This window comes from Salpingoeca rosetta (genome assembly GCF_000188695.1).
Source record: "Salpingoeca rosetta unplaced genomic scaffold supercont1.3, whole genome shotgun sequence".
Classification (NCBI taxonomy): domain Eukaryota; class Choanoflagellata; order Craspedida; family Salpingoecidae; genus Salpingoeca; species Salpingoeca rosetta.
Genome location: NW_004754931.1, coordinates 1,702,224 through 1,723,904, shown reverse-complemented (window position 1 = coordinate 1,723,904; position 21,681 = coordinate 1,702,224). Strand labels below are relative to the sequence as shown.

General features: G+C 59.9%; 3 protein-coding genes across 3 annotated transcripts in view; all 3 read left to right on the top strand.

Moving 5' to 3' along the window:
• Positions 1-10,745, top strand: part of PTSG_11806 (uncharacterized protein) — a gene marked incomplete at both ends in the record, with an annotated part of 14,232 nt that extends 3,487 nt beyond the window's left edge. The window contains 5 exons of the mRNA XM_004997868.1: positions 517-1,788; positions 1,978-2,138; positions 2,338-2,421; positions 2,749-10,286; positions 10,624-10,745. Coding sequence (XP_004997925.1) covers positions 517-1,788; positions 1,978-2,138; positions 2,338-2,421; positions 2,749-10,286; positions 10,624-10,745 — 9,177 coding nt within the window. The remainder of the gene's footprint in view (positions 1-516; positions 1,789-1,977; positions 2,139-2,337; positions 2,422-2,748; positions 10,287-10,623) is intronic.
• A 709-nt stretch (positions 10,746-11,454) lies between these two features.
• Positions 11,455-16,532, top strand: PTSG_01942 (uncharacterized protein). Its single transcript, XM_004997867.1, has 11 exons — positions 11,455-13,050; positions 13,300-13,406; positions 13,720-13,832; positions 14,017-14,117; positions 14,259-14,298; positions 14,629-14,692; positions 14,919-14,963; positions 15,224-15,274; positions 15,439-15,496; positions 15,687-15,799; positions 16,119-16,532. The coding sequence occupies exons 1-11, from the start codon at positions 11,572-11,574 to the stop codon at positions 16,261-16,263; spliced, it is 2,316 nt and encodes a 771-aa protein (XP_004997924.1). The 5' UTR covers positions 11,455-11,571; the 3' UTR covers positions 16,264-16,532.
• Positions 16,533-16,821: 289 nt separating this feature from the next.
• Positions 16,822-21,654, top strand: PTSG_01941 (guanylate cyclase). The gene is made up of 7 exons (XM_004997866.1): positions 16,822-17,153; positions 17,595-17,744; positions 18,058-18,440; positions 18,822-19,605; positions 20,023-20,079; positions 20,214-20,279; positions 20,434-21,654. The coding sequence occupies exons 1-7, from the start codon at positions 17,133-17,135 to the stop codon at positions 21,082-21,084; spliced, it is 2,112 nt and encodes a 703-aa protein (XP_004997923.1). The 5' UTR covers positions 16,822-17,132; the 3' UTR covers positions 21,085-21,654.
• Positions 21,655-21,681: the final 27 nt, after the last annotated feature.

The window sequence follows — 21,681 nt, the reverse complement described above, 5'->3', positions numbered from 1 at the left end:
CGCGCCAACCGCCGTGAGCAACCGCGAGTGCAGGCCATGCCAGCTCGGCGTCACGTACAAGGCACAGCCGGGCCAGAACACCACCTGTGCAGCGGTGCGCACCTGCTTGGCTGGGGAGGAGCAGACGCTTGCGCCCACCCTCTCCTCCAATCGCGTGTGCACCACGTGTGGCCCCGGCACCTTCAAGGCCGCTGCTGGCCAGGCCACGTCTTGCATCGCCACCCAGAACTGCGCCCCAGGCTTCCAGGTGTGTGTGCGTGTGTGTGTGGTGTGTGTAGTGTGTGTGTGTGTGTGTGTGTGTGTGTGTGTGTGTGTGTGTGTGTGTGTGTGAACTTGTAGGTGGGGGCCGTGGCGCGAGGCCCAAATCCTGCATGCCAGCCTACCCCTCGTCACGAAGGCATTGACAACTCCTCCAGCTGCCAGTTTCACGTATTCCAAGTCCGTTTTGTTGCTCACGCATGCTTCTCCCTCGTTTCCCACGCACCCATCGCCACATTCACCATGCCCTTTGTGCAGGAGTCTGTTGTGCCGACACCGGCGAGTGATCGCCAGTGTGAGGCGTGCCCTACCGGCACCTTCAAGTCCACCACGGGCCAGGCCACTTGCACGGCCCACGCCACGTGCGACACCGACACGCAGTACCAGACAAAGGCGCCTACCACGTCGACCAACCGCGAGTGCGGCCCGCTCACAGACTGTGGAACCGGCGAATGGGAGGAGCGTGCACCAACAGCAACGAGCGACCGCGTGTGTGAGCTGTGCGACTCGTGTGAGGATGAGGGCCTGACACAGGCCACCGCTTGCACGGAGACCGCCAACACCGTGTGCGAGAACTGCGACACGTGCAGCCCGGGCTTTTTCGTGTCGTCGCCGTGCACGTCCGTGTCTCAGACTGAGTGCATGGAATGCGCAGAGTGCGGTGCCGACCAGTACCAGACACAGGAGTGCCGCGTGTCGACAAACACACAGTGTACACCGCTGACCACGTGCACCGCGAGCCAGTATGAGACAGTTGCTCCCACTGACACCTCCGACCGCGAGTGTGCTGCGCTGACAACGTGTGTCGTTGGGCAGTACGAGTGCGTGGTGCCCACGGAAACCTCCAACCGGCAGTGCTGCGCCATTGCTCAGTGCGACGTGGGCGAGGAGGAGGCCGTGGCGCCAACAGCGACCAGCAACCGCCAGTGTCAAAACTGTACAGCCGGCACCACGGACGACGATGCCAACGGCGCAACACCATGTGTGCAGTGCCCAGCCGGCACGTTTGTGCCCGAGGGCCGCACCGGCGACTGCAGCGCATACCGCTGTGCACCGGGCACTGTCGACGCCGACCAGCTGCCCAGCACGGCATGCACCCCTTGCAGTAGCGGTGTCTCGTTTGCACCGACATCTGGTCTCACGGCGTGTGTTGCCGTGTCGGACTGCCCCGCCGGCGAAGAGGAGTCTGTGCAGCCCACGCTCTCCAGCGACCGCGTGTGCACCGTGTGTGCTGCGGGCACCTTCAAGGAGGACGCTGGTCAGGACGACTGCATGACAGCATCGACGTGTGCATCAGGCACGCAGTACGTTGCCCAACCGCACACGCCCACCAGCAACACCGTCTGCGCCAACGTGACGCAGTGCACAGCCACCCAGTACCAGACGGTTGCTCCCACAACCATGTCTGATCGCCAGTGCCGCAACCTGACGGTGTGCGAGGCCAACGAGTACGAGACTCGTGCCCCCACCGCCACCACGGACCGTCAATGCGCCACCGTTCGCGCCGCGTGCAGCATGGACGAATTCGAGGTGCGTCTGCGTGTTTGTTTGTTGCGTGTCTGCGAGGGAATACGTGTGTGTGTGTGTGTGTTTGTTAATTTGTGTGTGTGTGTGTGTCTCGAAGTGCCTGCAGTGAATTGCCATTGTGCTTGTTGTTTGCATTCATGACACCACATGCCCTCACTCACCTTGGTTACGTTTCTCTTTCTTTGTGCACAGAGTGCTGCGCCGACGGCCACCAGCGACCGCGAGTGCACGCAGCTCACGACGTGCCGCGCGCAGCAGTACGAGGCACGCGCACCCACGCCTTCAACGGACCGTGAATGCATCTACTGGACAAACTGCACAGCAGCCCAGTTCCAAGTCACCGCACCCACATCGTAAGTTGGGCACACATAAAACGTGACATGGATTTTGTTCCTTCACTCGAAGTCTGTTGCATCTTGCCCTGCGTCATCAGCGGTTGCATCACGCACAAGCGCACACACATGCATAGGCATTCATTCACCCAAACACAACCACACACGCAAACACACCCCTTCTCACCCTTGACGTGGAATACGGAATGTATGATGACAGGGTGTCGGACCGCGTGTGCGCCAACCTGACAGTGTGCACTGCCACTCAATTCGAGGCCGTTGCTCCCACAACCACAACAAACAGGTGCTTGTCATGGCATGTCAGAGCGTGCGTGTTTGTTTGTTTGTTTGATTTGAACCATGCCCCTTTGGGTTGTTGCTGATGTTGATGGTGTGATTGGTTTTGGCGCTCCCCCCCCCCCCAATCTCTATGCTTGCCATCACCCTCGTGCGCACCAATGTCTGTTCACTTTCGATCCCCATATTTCCATGCCCTATTTCACACACTTGCACGCACACACGCACACACGCATACACACCCACACACACACAACGCTTCCTGTCGCGTTTCTGACCCTTCTTCCACCTCCCACACTTCTTCCACCTCGTCCACTGCATTCTTCGCATGTAGGGTGTGTGAGGCGTGCACGGATTGCCCTGGGGGCACGCACTACGAGATGACCCCCTGCACGGCGTCTGCGGATGCCACCTGCGCCATGTGCAGCACGTGCAGCGGAGACACGTACGCCTCAGCAGCATGCAGCGAGACGGATGACACCACATGCACTGCATGCACGCAGTGCGTTGACGGCAGCACGTTTGAGTCTTCGCCGTGCTTGGCGCATGACGACCGCGTGTGCCTGCCCTGCACCGTGTGCAACGTCACAGAGTACATTGAGCAGACGTGCAGCGCAACCAGCGACACGCAGTGCCTGCCGTACACGACGTGCGACCTGGACCAGTTTGAGTCGCAGGAGCCCACGCGCTTCCAGGACCGCGTGTGCACGCAGCACACCATGTGCACCCCGGATGTGCAATACGAGATTGTGGCCCCGACTGCCACCACGGATAGGCAGTGCGATGACCTGAGCACGTGCACGGCGCAGCAGTACATCAGCACCGCGCACACGGCCACTAGCGATCGCGTGTGCAGCGCGCTGCGCCAGTGCACGTCGTCTGAGTTTGAGCTTGTTGCGCCCACAACGACGTCCAACCGCGTGTGCCAGCGCCTCACGGTGTGTGACCCGGAGACAGAGTACGAGAGCGTGCCCGCAGGGCCAGCGCGTGACCGCGTCTGCGCGCCCCTCACCGTCTGCTCGCCACTGGAGTACGAGAGCGTCGCACCCACGCCGACGAGCAACCGCCAGTGTGAGGAGCAGGTCCTGCCCCCGCTTTCACCGCTCGCCATATTCTCTGCCTCTGGCGGCCTTGCGCTGACGTCCGAGACCACATACGCAGAGAGCACTTCTGCCCAGACCGCCGTCCTGCTCCAGGGCACCACAAACGGCGAGGAGGGCACGGGCCCCGTGTTCTCCGCCTCTGTTGGCGAGGCGTCCACCTCGGCCTCGCTCGAGACGACCCGCCCAGCGCCGGCGGCTGTGCGCTTTGAGCTCGCCGCCGCAGGCACCATCTACGAGGACGACCCGTGGGTCCGCGGTGTGCTGCAGGTTTCGACGCCAGCCAACGTGGTGCCCCGCGCCACGGCCATGGACGTGACCGTCCGCCTCGACGCCGAAAACGCTACCTCCGTCTCCTGCACCACCAACGCCCACGGGCTGTGCTCCTTTGCGCTGCGCGTGCCGAGGGGCTGGTACACGCCCGGCGTGGACGCCACGGCCAATGTGACGTTCGCCTTCCAGGAGGCCGCGCTGCAGGGCGCCGTCGCCGTTCAGGGTCAGTCCAGCCGTCTCGTGACGCTTGCGTCCTCGGCCGTGTTTGTGCCAGACAACGACGTGTACGTGCGCCTGCCCAACCGGGACGTCCGCGCGGGCGAGACGCTCGAGCTGGAGGTGCTCTCACGCACCGCGTTCCCCATTGCCTCGTTCGCCGCCGTCGTCACCACCTCGGACGACTCGCGCCTGCGCGTGAACAGCCTCGGCCTCGACTTTGCCTCGTGGACCGGCACCAGCAAGGCGCCCTCCACCACCTCCGCAGCCGTGCTGGGCATTGCCTCTGCCTCTGCCCGCCTCTCCGGGCCAGCGGGCGGCGACCAGCTCCTCTTCACCATCAGCGTCTCCGTGCCTGCGAGCGCCACCCCTGGCCAGGCCAGTATCGACATCATCCTGCACTCGCTGGACAACGCCAAGGGCGAGGGCATCCGCCCTGGTGACCGCGCGCTGCCGGCCCGCGTCGTGTTTGTCGACCGCCAGGGCGCGGACGCCACCAACCAGGGCGTTGTCACCGTCAGCGGCGCTCAGAGCCAGAGCATCTTCGCCGCCCCCGTCTCCACGCTCCTCGCATACACGCCCACCATCTCTGGCGTGGCTGCCCTGCACCACGTGGAGCTGTTCACCATGCGCGAGTCTGGCGGCCTGGAGGCCCTGGATGCGGCCGACGTCACCTGCTCCTCCTCGCACCCGGCCGTCGTGGACGTCACCCCCACGTGCCACCTCAAGCTGGGCGCCTCCAGCGACCTCAACGCCTACGCCGCCACCATCACCGTGACGCTCGATGCCGACGCCGGCGTGACCACCGCCTTTGACGTGCGCGTGCTGCGCCCTGCCCTGCCTGTGCAGCTGACTGTGGATGACGCCGAGCTCAACGCCGTGACCGGCTGGCTGGACGAGTCGAGCAACTGCCGCCAGCTGTACCAGAAGACCCGCGTGCGCGCGTTTACCAGCTTTTCCGACGACAGCGGCCTCGTGGTTGACAACATTGATGTGACCAAATACGTGACGATGCACGTGAGCAACGACGGCGTGGCCACGCTGTCCACACCCACGCACGCCGGCCACGACTTTGCCGGCGTGTATGTGCAGGGCTTCCAGCCAGGCACCGTGCAGGTGTCGACCACCGTGCAAGGCCTTGCCTCCTCCGTCTCCGTGGTCGTGTCCAGCACCCCCGTCGTCGCCACCCGCCTCGACATCACCCCCGTGGTCAGCCTGGGCTTCTCCCCTGCCCTGCCCTCGGAGCTTGCGTCGCAGGCCGCCCTCGCTGCCACGCTGCAGGTCTCCAGCACCTTCACCGCCACCAACCAGCACGCGCCCGTTGGCGCCAGCGTCGTTCTGTCGGACGCCACCCGCTTGGAGCTTACCGCAGCCGATGGCGTGCGCCTCGTCTCCGATGACGCGGAGGTTATCGAGGTGCAAGGTCTGGCCCTCGTGGTTCGCTCCCAGGTGCAGACGGCCAGCGTGCCCGTGCTTGACGCGTCCTGGTCGTCGGGCGCCTGTGCTGCGCAGCCCATCATCTCCCGCGCCGTGCCCGTGTCGCTGAGCCTGCCCACCGTCGCCAGCATTGCCGCGTCCACGGAGCGCACCGTGCTTGCTGCCCCGGACAGCGCTGCAGCGGCCGCGCCGTTCATGCACGCGTCTTCCACGCCCGTTTTGCTCACCGCCACGCTCACCGGCGGCGCCCGCCTGGACCTCGACGAGACAGACAGCCTCGACATTGTGTCGCCCTCCGAGCTGGCTGTCACGGAGACGTCGACGGGTCTCCTCGTCACAGTGGCCAGCGGCGCCGCGCCGGGCGTGTACCACGCCATGGTCACCTACGAGACGGCCAGCACCAACATCAGCATCTCCGTCGTGGATGTTGCCGCCCTGCACGTCACATGCCGCCTGCACGCCAACGGCCACACGTCACAGGCCGAGGCTGGCGTGGTTGCCTCACTCGCGCCCTTCCAAGGCCTCAGCCCGGCCACGTTCCAGGCGTGCGCCGTGGACGTGCGCGGTGTGCTCAGCACAGATGGCGGCGCCACGGCCGTGCAGACCACCGACGACGTGGCTGCCAGCGCAACCATCTCTGCCGTCAGCGGTGCGCTTGCCGTGACGGGCACGATCGTCTCCGTGGCCAGCCCGACATCGCCCGTGCTTGGCCAGGCCGCCGTGGACGTCTCCGTTGTCGGTGTGACGACGCAGCTCACGCTCACCGTGTCCTCGACGCCGGTGTCCGTTGCCAGCGCCACCCTCACCTTCCCCTCGCAGCTGCGTGGACTCGCGCAGACGACGTCCGTCACGCCAGAGGCTGCCGTCACCTTCTCGGACAGCAGCGTCTTCGACAGCGCCGCGGTCCTGCCTGCCGGCCTGGTTGAGTTTATGCTGGAGGAGCCGGCGCCGCTTGGCGCGACCGGTGCATCTGCCAGCTTGCTGAGCGCAGCCACGGGCGAGGTGCGCCTGCTCGGCAACAGCGTCGAGAGGTTGTCGCTCTTCCTGGTCACCGTGGACGCTACGTCGCCCGTGGTCCTGGCAGAGGCCTCGTTTGCCTGTAACCTGCTGCCTGCCGAGGGCGAGGTGGACTTTGGCGTCAACAGCGGGCTTGCCCTGTCCGGCGCCACCGCGGGCTCGCTGCTCAGCTTTGAGGTGCGCGCCAACGCCGGCTCCGCGGACATTGACCGCCTCGTGTTTGACGTCCTCTTCAACGCGTCGCTCGTGGACTTTGTCACGGCGGGCGCCGGCTCGGACTTTGTTGGGGCCGTGAACGCCTTCTCGTCCACGCTGCCGCAGGAGGAGCAGGCCGCCTTTGCCACGCACTTTGTGCGCGTGACCGCAGAGCCCAACGCCGGCGTGTCTGGCGTGCCCCACATTGCCACCATCACCTTCACCGTCAAGGCCGACACGGCTGATGAGCAGGTCTTCTTCGCTGGCCGCGTGGCTGCCTTCACCTCCCGCGCAGGCGGCGCCATTGCCGTGGGTGCGTCCGAGTCCACGCCCATCGTCTCACCCGCCGCGTCCATCTCCACGGTGATTGAGGCGCCCTCGGTGATGAACCGTCGCCGCCGCCGCCGTCGTCGTGACGTGGCCACCACGGCCTGCCCGACCCCGCCGTGCGCCGTGTGCCCGAACGGCGACACGCACCAGACAGGCGATGTCAACGCCGACTGCGTGTTCACCCTCGACGACGTCACCTTCTTCATGGACGCGTACCTCGAGACGCTGCTTGACCCCAACTACTTCAGCACGCTGCTTCCTGTACAGCAGGAGCAGCTCGATGCGGACCAGGACGGCACCATCGGCGTTCTGGACGTGGATCTCCTGTCCCGCGTGCTCTCCAAGGACGTGCGCTTTGTGCGCGACGTCATGGTTCAGCCCGTGGACACGAGCAACGGCTGCCGCCTCGAGGTTGCGGTGCGCGTGTTTGGCGCCGGCAACGTGCCCGCCCTGCCCGGCTCGACGCACGTCTTCTTTGACGTGGAGTCCATGTCCGCTGGCTTTGACACCCTGTTTGATGCGTCTGTGGTCGAGGTTGGCCAGCGCATCAACGTGGACAAGGGCTCGAGCTCGCTGCAGGGTGGCCTGTGGCAGGCGGCGCACCTCGGCGGCGACGTGTACGGTGTCGTCGTGCGCACCCCCATTGCCTCGGAGGACATGCACGGCATCACCGTGTTCCAGCTGACCAGCGTCAACACCACAAGCGGCAGCGGCGGCTTTGTTGGCGTGAGCACCGACGCGCTCAGCTTCACCTGGAGCGGCCCGCGCGTGCCGCCCTTCAACTTTGCCGGGTACGACTTTGAGCTGACGGTGCCAACGATGCCGCCGTTCCAGTTTGTGCGCACGGCCGGCTACAACCCGTTTGCCACGTTCACCAACGAGCAGGCGACGGCGAGCTGCCACGCCACAACTTCGTGCACGGCATCCGAGTACGAGACGGCGGCCCCGACAGCCACGTCCAGCGCCGAGTGTATGCCCATCAGCACCTGCGACGCAGAGGAGTACGAGACGGAGGCGCCCACGGCAACCACGGACCGCGAGTGCGTGAACCGCACCGTGTGCAACGTGCCCGTCGAGTACCAGTCGTCTGCCGGCAACGCCACGGCCGACCGCACGTGCACCAACGTCACCGTGTGCCTGGAGGGCGAGATTGCGCTGCTGGAGCCCACGCCCACCTCGGACCGCGTGTGCCGCCTCGACGCGCCCTGCGACTACAACATGTACGAGAGCGTGCCCCTCACCCTGACCACGGACCGCGTGTGTCTGCCCGTGTCCGAGTGCGACCCGGGCTTTGAGGAGACGGCGGCGCCCACGGCCACGTCTGACCGCGAGTGCTCCCTCATCGACTACTGTGCAAACGACCCCTGCCAGAACAACGCCACGTGCGTCAGCTCCACGCAGCTGCTCACCTTTGTGTGCAACTGCCCTCCGGGATTCACGGGCACGATGTGCGAGTATGCCGACGCGTGCGGTTTGCTCGGCGATCAGAACCCGTGCGCGCCGGGCTCGCAGTGTGTGAATGACGCCGGCGGCATCCGCTGCGAGTGTGCGTTGGGCCAGGCGTGTGGGTGCTGCGACGGCTTTACCTTCCTGTCCTGCTCCCTGCAGACGCTGCCGGACACGGGCTCGTACTGCTCCGACCCGGCGACGGTGGCCGAGGACCTGGACAACCTGCAGTCGCGGCAGCAGCAGCAGAGCAGCGCCACTGGCGAGTCGCTGGGCATCATTGTCGGCGGCGTGCTGGGCGGCCTTGCGCTGCTGGTGCTGGCGGTGCTGGCGGTGACGTCGCTTCGCCGCCGCAGCCGCGACAAGTCTGAGGCGCTGGTCAAGTACGAGCAGGATCCATTCAGCGGCATGCTCACCAGCATGCGCAACCCCGTGTTTGCGCCGGCGTCGCAGTACCTGGCGGCGTTCAAGCGCGTGGTGTGCTTCTCGTTCCTGCGCTACAACAAGGACCTCGTGCTGACGGAGCCTGCGGAGGAGCTGGGCACGGTGTACGACATTCTCATGGTGCCGCGCCCGCCCAAGCGCACGCTGCCCACGCTCAAGGATGACACAAACATGTTCATGGAGGCCAAGGTCTCCGAGAACGAGCGCTCGCTCGACGAGGTGGTGGACTTCCTGAGCCTGGCTCTGGCGGACCTGGTCATGGAGGAGGCCATCGACACGGCCGCCAAGGAGCAGAGCAACGGCACGCGCCCGTACCGCGCCAACGTGCCCAACGACGCCTCTGGGCTCATCCCGAAGCGCTGGGCGGCGTACCTGGACCCGATTACGGGCCAGGTGGAGGAGCCCGCGTACGAGGACGCCAGCCTGCTGCGCGGCGAGTTTGAGGACGACGAGTTTGCTGTCGACGGCAGCGTGAGCCCGCTGACGTTTGCGCAGGCGGAGCGCTTCCTGGCGCGCCGCGTGACCATGCGCAAGTCGCAGATGCAGCGTGGCGGCGCCCGCGACAACGCGTTTGTGTACGACATGGGCGCCTTCAGCGGCGACGACGACAACGATGAGACATACTCCACGGCCAACATGGGTGACGAGCCCGAGCGCATGTACGATGTCGGCAGCAGCGACGGCTTTGGCGAGCCCGTGTACGACGAGGGCGACGGAGAAGGCGGCGTGCAGGACACGTATGCCTTTGCCAGCAACCCTGCTGCACTGGATGACCTCGAAGACTTCGCGGACGAGGAGGCCACGTACGACATGGCAGACGCCGACACGCAGAACGCGGTGCGCCGTGGCAAGTCCAAGAAGGAGATTGAGGCCATGTACTCGCGCGCCAACAAGGCGTCGGTGCGTGAGCCCAACTACGACAACGCCGCACCAGGCATGCCTGGCGAGCACGACGACGACGACTACGACAGCGCCAACAACCTCGGCCTCTCCGACGAGGAGGAGGACGGCGGGCCAGACTACGACAACACACTGCCCTCCGGGACGTACGATGTGCGCACGATGCTTACCTCTGGGCTGAACGATGACGGCGATGATGATGGTGCAGAGCCACAATACCTTGGCGGCAACGGTTCGCGGCGCCGCGGGTCGGAGCCCGAGCCTGTGTACGACCAAGGGGATGGCGATGTGCTGGGCGCGCTGCCAAGCTTCGACGAGCCAGACTACGACCTCGGCAACGAGGCACCCGGCGCAGAGGAGAGCGGCGAGCGCGACCCTGCGTACGACATGGCCACCGCTGAGGGCGACTCTGCCGGTGACACGACGGGCCTGATGAACACGGACCCGGACTACGACATTGGCGACGCCCCTGCGCAGGAAGAGGAAGGCCTCGTCAGCGAGCTGTTTGATGATGGTGCGTTTGAAACGAGATGAGGGTGGCTGTGGTGGTGGTTGTGTGGTTGTGTCCATGCGTCTGTGTGTGTGTGTGTGTGTGTGTGTCTGTCTGTCTGTCTGTCTGTCCGTCTGTCTGTGGGGGTGTGGGGATGGGTGTTGTGGTCAGCGTTGTAGTTGTTGCCACTGTTGTTGCTGCTGTTGACGTGAACCCTGGTTTACCTGTGCGACAATCATGCCGGCCGCATTTTCTTGGGTGGTTTGATGTCCCCTCGTTTGCGTATTGCACCTTTTTTTGTTTTCGCGTTTGCCCCAATTCACGTCTTTGCGACCTTTGTCCATTTGTTACCTGCCAACAGAAGAGGAGCACGAGCCCACGTATGCGTTTTCTCAGCCACGCAACACCTCTGTGCGTCCCCGCGCCCTGCGCAGCCTTCACGGCCGCACCCGCCCCGAATCCCTTGACGGCTCCAGCATCTAGTTGACTCCCACCCCAACACCTCAACAATCCAACACCCCAACACCCCAACAACAGCCGTTGTTCCTTGACTCTTGTTTCCGTTCAATTGGTCTTTTTTTGTGTGTTCAGCTGTTCTTTTTTTTTTATGTGTGTACGTGTATGTGTAGGCTCCGTCACACGCCGTGTGATGTCGTTTCAATCCCCATGCAAGCACTTCATCCATCTCCTTCCCCTCTTTGTCTTGTCTTTCCTTCTCCTCTCTTGCCTCTTCTTCCCCTCCCCTGCCCCTCGTTTTCTCCCCTCTTCTTTTCTTCCCACCCGTTTGACTGGTGTGTCTGCCTCCAATGAATAGTTCGTGTTCTGTTGGTGCTTTTCCTTGCCAACAAGACGCGTCCGTGAGCGCTGGCCCTGCCTGGCCACTCGTGTGGTTGGATGGTGTTGACTTGCTTGGCGTTGTTTTTGTTGTCTGTGACGTTTTTTCACCCCTGTTTCTCCCTCTCCCCTTGACCAAATACACGACCGCGTTGACAAGCCACCAAGCAAATCAGTGACAAGCACGCACGTCAGAGTCACGGACGCTGGCTGACCAGGCACACGTGTGTGTCGCGTGTGCATCGCCTTGTCCACAATTCCAAGCTGGCGTGCTGTGTCGACCAACTTCACAAACAAAAATAAACCACAACAAACAAACAAACGAGGAAAGGCGCGTTTTGCTCTTTGTTTCTGCACATTCATTTACACCTGCAAACCACTGACTGATTCAAGAACACGATCGCACAGAAGCAACAAAGCAACCAACCACAGCAACCAAGCCACACACCCCTCCCTCACCCCGCATCTCAGGAAGATGAGCGACACAAGAGGAAGAAGCGGCAGTGGCACTGCTGTGCCGTCCAAAGCCATCCCACTGCAGCAGGTGACGCTGTACAAGAACGGCCTGGCCTTTTACGAGCACTCGTGCGCCATTGAGAACGGACGAAAGACGGTATACGATGGCGAGCGCGCTTTCCACATCACCATCCCCAAGAAGACTAAGGACGTCGTTGTGGACACGCTCACCGTGTCGTCGACCGCGACCGGGGCGAGCCCACGCGTCAACTTCGACGCCGACCGCGCGGACGAGTTTGTGGATCGGCAGGAGGAGAGCCAGAAGCGCTTCTTCGACTTCTCCTTCTCCACCTACATGAGCTTTCTCCGCTCCTGCGTCGGCTCAAGCATCGATGTCACGTACGTGTGCACCACCACGCCAACTCGCGCCGCGTCCACGAACGGCCGCCCCACGGGGCCCCACACCACTACAGCGCGTGCCCAGGGCATCATCGTCATGGTGCAAGAGGAGGAGGAGCTGCTTCCCGTCGGCTTTGTCCCCGCAGCGTCCACCGAGCACGGCGGCGAGGCGCCCTCCGTGCCCGTGCCCTTTGCCAACATCCCCTTTGCCCAGGCCAACGCGCCGCTCTTTGCCCAGAACGCCGAGCCCATTCAGCAGCAGCAGGAAATCATGCAGGAGCAAGCCGTGGAAGAAGAGTACGACAACGACAACGACAATGTCGGTTCCTTCCACCTCTTTGGACGAGGTGGCTCTTCCGGCCAGGGTGGCAGAGGTGCGGCCTCGCACCGCACCTTGAGCATCCCGCCCGTGACCAAGGCCAAGGTTCCCGTCGTGTATTTGACGGAGGGCGGGGCCATCCTGCGCATCCCGCTCCGCTCCATCCAGCATTTGCAGATGCAGGACTCCGAGCTGCAGGCGCAGCTCATCACGGCGCTGGCGCACCGCCGCACGTCCAAGTTCCCGCAGCCCAAGGTTGGCAGTGACACGAGCATCTCCATCATCACCTCGGACCTGCACGCACACGCCAGCACGCCCCACACCATCACCACGTCGTACGTGAGCGAGAGCGCGCCGTGGACGTGCAGCTACCGGCTGGAGGCGCCGTCTGCAGACACGGTTGTCGTGCACGGCCAGCAGGTCATGGACATCAAGCGCGCAATGCAACCGCACGACGGCGACGATGACGATGATGCCACCGCCAGCAACAGCACCACCGCCACTGCTTCCGACGGCACGGGAGGCACAGCGCAGGTTGGAGGGCAGACCGCCGGTGAGCAGGACCTGGTTGTGCTGCACGTGATGGCGCGCGTGCAGAACACGAGCGACTACGACTGGAACGACGTTGAGATCAGCCTTGTTGCCAACGAGCTGCAGCTTGTGGAGGACCCAACGAAGATTGACACTTCGCGGCCGGAAAAAGCGCAGCGGGCTGTGGAGCGGCTGCAGAACATGGCCACCAAGAAGGGATACAGCAGCTCAAGCGCCATCTTCATCAAGGTGTGCATGTCTATGGGTGTGCTGGTTAATGTGTGTGTGTTTATGAATGTGTGTGCGTGTGTCTGTGTTTTTGCTTGCATACACGCATGCCTGTGTATGCATGTGTGAGTGTACATGTGTGTGAGTGTGCATGTGTGTGTGTGTGTGTGTGTCTTTCCGGCCTGTTGATTCCGTCCAATCTTCCTCCACATTCTTACTCACTACCACTGCTGACCTCCACTCTGCTTCCTTTGCAACAATGGCTCTCAGACGCTCACGGGCAAGACCGTCTCACTCGACGTGTCCTTCCGCGACACAATTGCAAACCTCAAGTCCAAGATCCAGGACAAAGAGGGCATTCCCCCAGACCAGCAGCGGTGCGGTTGCTTGCTTGTGTGTGTGTGTGTGTGTGTGTGTGTGTGTGTGTGTGTGTGTGTGTGTGTGTGTGTGTGTGTGTGTGTGTGTGTGTGTGTGTGTTTATGTGTGTGTGTGTGTGTGTGCCCTGCGTGTGTCTGTCTGTCTGTGTGTCTGTCTGTCTGTCTACAAGTGCAATGGCCTGTAATTCTGCCTTGTCACTGTTATGATGTTTCACTGCGCTCCTCCCCTTCCCCCTCGCACACACACACACACACACCACCACCACCACCACCACCACCACCACCACCACCACGCTCCCTCCCCCGACGCCAGCGTAATCCGGTCTGAGATTGACGGCAGCATCCAGATGAAGAGTTTCCTGCGCGGCTCCCCCGAGATCAGCATTGGGCTCAACGAGGACCTCATGATCGGCAAGGAGCGCGGACGTACGTATCACACACACACACGCGCGCGCGCTCTCTCACGGCCCTGTCTCCTTGTGTGTCTGTCTGTGTTCGCACCTGAGTGCGTGTGTGATTTTGCCTGTCGTCACAATGCCACTCTCAGTCCACTCAACCCACATCTCACCTCCTGCTGCGTCTCCTATTCGCGTCGCCACTGTGCATGCAGTGTACGGGCTCGTTCTTGACGACTGCAACTTCCACGAGTGCGTCAAACTCGACAGCTTTGAATCCCAGAAAGTGCTCAAGCTGAACCCGCCCGACGGAGAGGTACACACACACACACACACACATTGTGTTGCGTTGCGCTTGCTGAGTGTGCCTTTGCCGCTGCGTGTGCCTGTGGGTCGCTGAGTTCACATTCCGTCTTCACCAATGGCGCCTCCTTCTCCTCCTCCTCCTCCTCTGCAGTTTTCCCTCATGAACTACAGAATCAGCGGCGAAGGCGGAGGTATGTTGTTGTTGTTGTTGTTGTTGTTGTTGCTGTTGTTCTTGTTGTTGTTCTTGTTGTTGTTGTTGTTGTTCTTGTTGTTGTTGTTGTTGTTGTTGTTGTTGTTGTTGCTGTTGTTGTTGTTGTTGTTGTTGTTGTTGTTGTTGTTGTTGTTGTGTGCGTGTGTGCGTGTTGGCTTGTGTTTCTGGCTCGGAGATGGTTTTGCCGCTCCGGTCAGCGGCTCGCTGTCTCACATCCCGTCGCACCCGTTCCGCACGTACACATACACATACACTCACCTTTTGCTGCAATCCAACCTGCGTGTGTGCATTTACGCAACCACGTCGTCAGCGTTTGCGCACGCGCTGCCGTTTCGCGTCGCCGTGGTGCTGGAGGATGGCTCCGGTCCAGAGAGGTGTCGTCCACGTGTTTGCTTGCTTGCTCAGTTTGTTTTGTTTTGTTTTGTTGTTGTTGTTTTTTGTTTTGTTTTGTTGTTGTTGTTTTTTGTTTTGTTTGTTTGTTTGTTTTGATTTGGTTCCTGTTATTGTGCTCGCCGGCTGTGCTTTGCTTGGCGCTCGCAATTCCATTGGTGCGGATGCATGCACTCACCCCTTTTGATGTCGCTGTTGTCGCCGCAACAGGAAGGACGTGCTGATCAAGCTTGAGTCAGATCTGCCCCGCAAAAAGTACGCCGCACCCACCCTCTGGCATTGGTGGAGGACGCGTGCATGCATGTATACATTGCGCTCACTTGCACACACACACACACACACACACACACACACACACACACACACACACACACACACACACTTGCTCGCCCACTCACTAACACACGCACACACATTTGCTCGCCCACTGTCTAACACACACACGCACACTTCCTCACTCACTCCCTCACTCTCGCACTCACACATTCTTTCTCACACTTTTTTTGCGCTCTCAGCTTTGGATCCAACGTTGTCGTCAAAGGAACATTGCCCAAGGGCACGGTTGGGTGCGTTGCAGCTGCTCGCTGGTGTTCTCCTCTCTGTTGCTGTTCCCCCCCCCCCCTGTACCTGCATGTGCAAACATGTTTACCCTTGCATTGGACGCGATGTGCTGCCATTCTCGCTGCTCACGTCGTGCGTATTCTTCCTCCGCGCCACCGTTGCTGTGTAGCTGTGGGCACGAATTTGGCACATCGGGACACAAGTTTACCTTTAACAAGGAAGACAAGGTGAGAGCGGGCGTGTGCGCGGTGTGCTGGAGCACCCTTATTCTACGCATCAAACTTCTGCATACACCAATACACCGATGCACACACACACACACACACACACACACACACACACACACATGTGAACCCCGTCACCCGCCTCACTCTAACCCCCTCCTCCCGCTTTCTCGCCTGATTCCACCGCATGCAGACGTTCTCGTGGACAGTGCCCAAGATCGTTGGCGGTGCCTCGTGCTATCTACGCCTGCGCCTGTCCCTGAGCGATGGCCAGACGAACCTCGCCCGCGAACTCGGTCCCATCAGGTCTGCCATCGTGTCATATGTGTGTGTTGTGCAACATAGTTGCAGCTACTGTCAACGCTCGTTGCGTGTGGTCGGCTGGTTGCTCCTTCGCTTGTTCGTCGTGGTGGTTCTTCCCCCCCCCCATTGTTGTGGTGTTGCTGGGTTTCTTTCTGTGCAGGAGCAGTGAATGCTCGCCTTCAGTGCACATGCGTGCACGTGCAGCTGCCGGGCCTAAACCATGGTCTATTCGCGCCCCTCACCACACACACACACACACACACACACACACACACACACACACACACACACACGCACATACGCTCTTTCACAACATTTGCAGCGTGGAGTTTGAGGTGCCCATGTACGTGTGCTCCGGCATCAACCTCCGCTTCCTGCGTGTCACGGAACGCGGTCGCGCATACACCCCATTCCGCTGGGTCCGCTACATCACATTCAGCGACTCGTACGTGTTTCGGCAGTCGTAGCTTGTCCTTGCCACACTTCCTGAACGGGCAACCAGCAGCAGCTAAGCCCCACCCCACCCACACCCCCCCCCCCACACGCACACACGCTTCCGTGCATATTCGCATGCCCTGCTGTTCTGTTTCTTTGTTCTCTTTTCCATTACTTTCTTTCTCTTTTTGCCTGAGTTCGCATCTCAAAGTAACATACATAGCCGTGCAACAGCCAGTCACAATACCGCTCTTCTTTGAAAGGGAGGCTTGCTTTGTCTCCCCACTTTGATCTCGCTTGCTTCTTGGATTTTGTTGGTTGTTGGTTGTTGGTTGTTGGTTGGTTGGTTGGTGATGTGGTCTGAGTTGTAAAACAAGCAGCTGGGAACGAGCTTACAGTTACAGTTAGTTGCTTGCTTGCTTGCTTGTCAGTCACGTCGTGGCGCCGCTCAGATGATGCTCACTTTCAGCAATACTTTTTCCCACGACTTAATGCTGGATTGTGGTTCGCAACCGGCACGAGCTGTCACGACCAGACACCCATTGTCGGTTCCTTACGCAATTCGCCACCATGACGTCATTTTCAAATGAGCAAAATAGTCTGCAGCAAAACACCGCGTGAAATCTTTCTTTCAAGACAAGCCGTGCACAGCCTCACCCCATCTGTTCGTAGGCAAGAAGACGAACGGAGGAGCAACACGCACCAAAAGGCAGACCGTTGGTATTCGGCAGCATCACACAAACCCGCACACTCACATACGCCTCTCTTGCCTACCCACACACACACACACACACTTCGAGGTACACAAAGTTTGTTTGTGTCGCGGTCAACCAGCCATCAGCAAGACAACCCGTATATCTCTTCCTTTACGCCTCCGCCTACGCGTCACCTCACCCTCAGGATGTACGGCTTGCTGCACAAGGTGAAGAGAGTGGGGTGTTGCAACGTTGGGCGTACATGGATGGATGGCGTCATGAATGTTGTGTGTCTTGTCAAAGAGGATCACCTGCCTACTTGCATGTTTACGGGCTTGCACGTCGCAGTTGCCTTGTGATTGCCATGCATGCGAAAGAAGGGGCGCGCTGATAGGTCGATGTGGACGTGCACATGTCACCGTGCACATGCACACAGCTCCACATGCATGTCTTCATGCACATTCATGCACTCAGCACCTTCAGCACGTACACGAGCATTTGGCGCCAAAATATGCCACGCCACACGCATCAACACACACACACACATCCACACATCAACACATCAATACATCTACATACATTCATCAAGATACATCAACTCTCGCGTTTCATGCTGACAACTCAACCACTCCCTGCCACTATTCATGCTCGTGTGTTTGTGATGCCAGGCCCTCACCAGCTGGGTGGAATCCCTGCCCGATGGAGATGAGCTCTTGCAAGAGATTATGAAAGTGATCAACTTCTCCGGCCACCCGGACGACTTCTTCCGTTACTACTCTGACGAGCAAACCGCCCTGTTCCTCAGCACCGTTGCAAAGGTACACACAATCGTACCCCTCTTCACTCTGTGTGGTGTTGCCACTGGTTGCTCGGCCTTGGCATGCTTGGGCATCACTTTATGCCAACGTGAAGCAACATCTTTGCTTTTGTGTGTGTGTGTGTCTGTATGTGTGTGTGTGTGTGTCTGTATGTATGTGTGTGTGTGTGTGCGTGTGTTTCTGCGGTGCTGCAACAGCTTTCTCCTGGTTCACAAACGAATCTTCGCCTCCTCTCTACCTCTCTGCCCTGTCTTGTTTCCCTCTTGCGCCTTTGAACGATCACCACCGTCCATGTGCCTGTGTTGGCGCCCAGATCACTGGCCGCTCGGAGGAGGACTGCAAGTATGAGGCGGGCGGGTTCTTCCTTACCGGTATCCTGGAGAGCGGCTATGGCCATGCCTTGCGCACCCTGGGCGATGACTTCTTCACTATGCTGCAAAACCTCGACAGCCTCCACGAGTCGTTTCTTCCGTCCTTCCCCAAGATGCGCACGCCCTCCATCCGGCCGACCCGCAACCCAGACGGCACCATGACCATCCACTACTACTCTGACAGCGTTGGCCTTGCGCCCTTCATGATGGGTGCCCTCAAGGCGTGTGCCCTCCGCATCTATGACCTCGACATTGACATCCGCCATCGAACAAAGAAGGGCGCTGGAGACAACCACGACGTGTTCCACGTTTTCATGGACCCAAGGTGCTACTTCTGTGCACAATGTGTTTATGTGTAAGAGGGGGGGGGGAGGAGAGAGAGGGTGTGTGTGTGAACGTGTCTGTGGGTGTAGATGCACACAACTGTGTGCATGTGCGTGTCTGTATCACAATGCTTATGGTTCTCCCGAACAAGAACAACTGGTACAATCACCACCACCACCACCACCATTACCATCACCATCATCATCATCATCATCATCATCATCATCATCATCATCATCATCATCATCATCATCATCATCATCATCATCATCATGTCGCCCTGCTCCCCACTTTGTTCTTGCGCCCATTCTCACTCACGCATGTGTGTACCTGCATCAACCCAACAACAACCACAACAACCGCCACTGCCGCCATGGACAAGGGGATTTGGCATTGAGAAGGAAGTCGACGAGACAGTCAACAACATGTGCAACCTGACACTGTCGGGATCGCTCACCAACGACCTGTTTCCATGGCACTTTGCTGTCGGCCGTGACCTCAACGTCACGTCTGTCGGGAAACACCTTGGCAGCCGGCTGAAGGAGCCGCCCGTTGGTCGCCCCGCAAAGGCCATCTTCAAGATTGTCAACCCGGTGGACGTCACGTTTGACTTTGAGACGCTCGCCTCCCTCGACGGCGTGTCGTGCCTCTTCAAGATCGACGTGAAGCATCTCCGTGACCCGGCGTTTGCAACCGCAGGCACACCCGGCTCCGTGCACAGCGTGTCCCTCGGCGCCGCCTCGCACACAAGCAGCCAGCGCGCAGACGCTTGCCCCTTCTCGGGCAACTCCTCCATGGCATCGTCCAACATGTCCTCCAAGCGGTCCTCTGCGCTGAGCTTTGCGTCCCACCGCTTCAACATGCGCGCAGAGCACATCAAGCTGCACGGGCAGGTCACCTACCACGCCGACTCGGACTGCGTCGTGTTCTTCGGCACCCCGGCCCTGCGCTCCCTGGAGGAGATGGAGGCACAGCGCATTGAGCTGTCGGAGATGCCGCTGCACAGTCACGGCCGCGAGTACCTGTACGGCTCCATGTTCCAGTCCGCCTCTGCCAAGAACTCCAACGAGGTGGACAAGAAGCTTGCCGAGCTGGACCAGTCCATGGCAGAGGTGCAACACAAGAAGAAGGAGATTGACTCGCTCCTCCACAGCATCCTCCCACCGGTACAGTTGTGCCTGGGTGTAGTCATATGTGTCTCTGTTTTGTGTGTCGTCGTTGTTGTTGTTGTTGTTGTTGTTGTTGTTGTTGTTGTTGTTGTTGTTGTTGTTATTGTTGTTGTTGTTGTTGTTGTTGTTGTTGTTGTTGTTGTTGTTGTTGTTGTTGTTGTTGTTGTTGTTGTTGTTGTTGTTGTTGTTGTTGTTGTTGTGCGCATGCGCTTCTTCGTGTGTGCGTGTGTTTGCTTGTTGTTGTGTATGCGTTTCTCTGTTTGTACACACACTTCTCGGTGTCAGAGATTGCATGACGCCCTCAAGTCTATGCATCCACGGATTTGTCCCTCGCACTTTCGCGCCTACAAGCACACTCATTCACACACACACACGCACGCGCGCACACGCGCGTACATGCACACATGCACACAGACGGTTGCTGGTTCACTGGCCAGAGGCGAAATCCCTCCTGCAGAGCGCTACCAACACGTGAGTTCAGCATGCACGCAGCACTTCATTCGTCTGTAACATGCTCAGCCATACCAGGGAGTGAAACCCTTTCCCAAAGTAACCCACGCCAGTTCACACCGTGCCTGCCATACATGCACACGCATCCTTGACAGGTGACTGTTCTCTTCAGCGATATTGCCGGTTTCACAAACATTTCTTCGGATGTGCCGGCAACAGAGGTAACTTTGCTCATATCACCCGCGTGTTTTGCAAACTGACCGCATCCAACCTGCCACGCTTCTTCGCACACACGTGATTATCCTTCACATACACACACGCAATACTCGTTCACACACCCACAACCTTCAATGACACACCCGCACGCATACATAGGTGATGGACATGCTACATGAGCTCTTCCTGAAGTTTGATGACCTGGCAGACAAGCACGGCTGCTACAAGGTGGAGACAATTGGCGACGCGTACATGGTGGCTGCCGGCTGCCCGGAGAAGTGTGAGGACCACGCTCTGCGTGTTGCCCGCTTGGCCATTGACATGGTGCGCACGGCACAGTCGGTGCTGTCGCCACTTGACGGCGAGCCGATCCGCATCCGCGTTGGGCTGCACTCTGGCCCGTTGATGGCCGGTGTTGTTGGGCGCGCGCGTCCACGCTACTGTCTGTTTGGCGACACCGTCAACGTCGCCTCGCGCATGGAGAGCAACGGCCTGCCGGGATGCATCCAAACAAGCTACCGCTTCACGCAGGCGCTGCCACCGGACCATCCGTTGGAGATTGTGGCGCGCGGGCACATCGACATCAAGGGCAAAGGCTGCATGAAGACGTTCCTGGTGCTCGGGGCACACGACGACGGCGACCAGGAGCCACTGCTCCCGACGGAGAGCACGTCAGATGATCTTGCGCCAAAGCTGTACGAAATGATGGCTGGCAAGTCCAACGTGGAGGATCGCTTGGCAGAGATCAGCACGAGCGCAACCGCTCTTCGCAACAGGCGAAAGCAGTTGGCACGCTCCCACGTTGTGTAGCGGCTGCTGAGCCCACGAAGTCGGGTGTCAGTGCACGCACGCATTGTCACACACACACACCCATGTGTCTAACGTGAGCTGATTTGTTCGCCTGTTGACAAACAGTGTGTTACTGTCAGCTGCAGCAGCAACAACAACAACAACAACAACAACAACAACAACAACAACAACAACAACAACAACAACGTCATCATCAAATTCATGACCATCACCCTGCTTTTGTCTCAAACACTCCAGTACACCAATCAAGGCAACCTACCCTTGGTCTTTGCATTCTCCATGTGCGCGGCGTTTTGGTTGCCTCATTTCGTTTGATGTTTTGTTCGAGTTGACGTGTGAGCTTTCGGTCTTTACAGATTGTGCACTTCCCTTGCGTCTGAACGGTCGCCTTGCTTGTGACCAGCAGCACATGTTGACATGGGCACGTGCTGTCTGTGCTTCGCTTTCGCCTTCGTAAACAGCAGCTGCAACAACATATAGAGAGCAACCCGGACCATTCGTGGTTCAGTGCTGCACAAAGACAGTGACACGCCAACCCCTTTCATTCATTTACTTCTTCATGCATACGGAGGTGCGTGTAAGCCCACGCACCAGAGA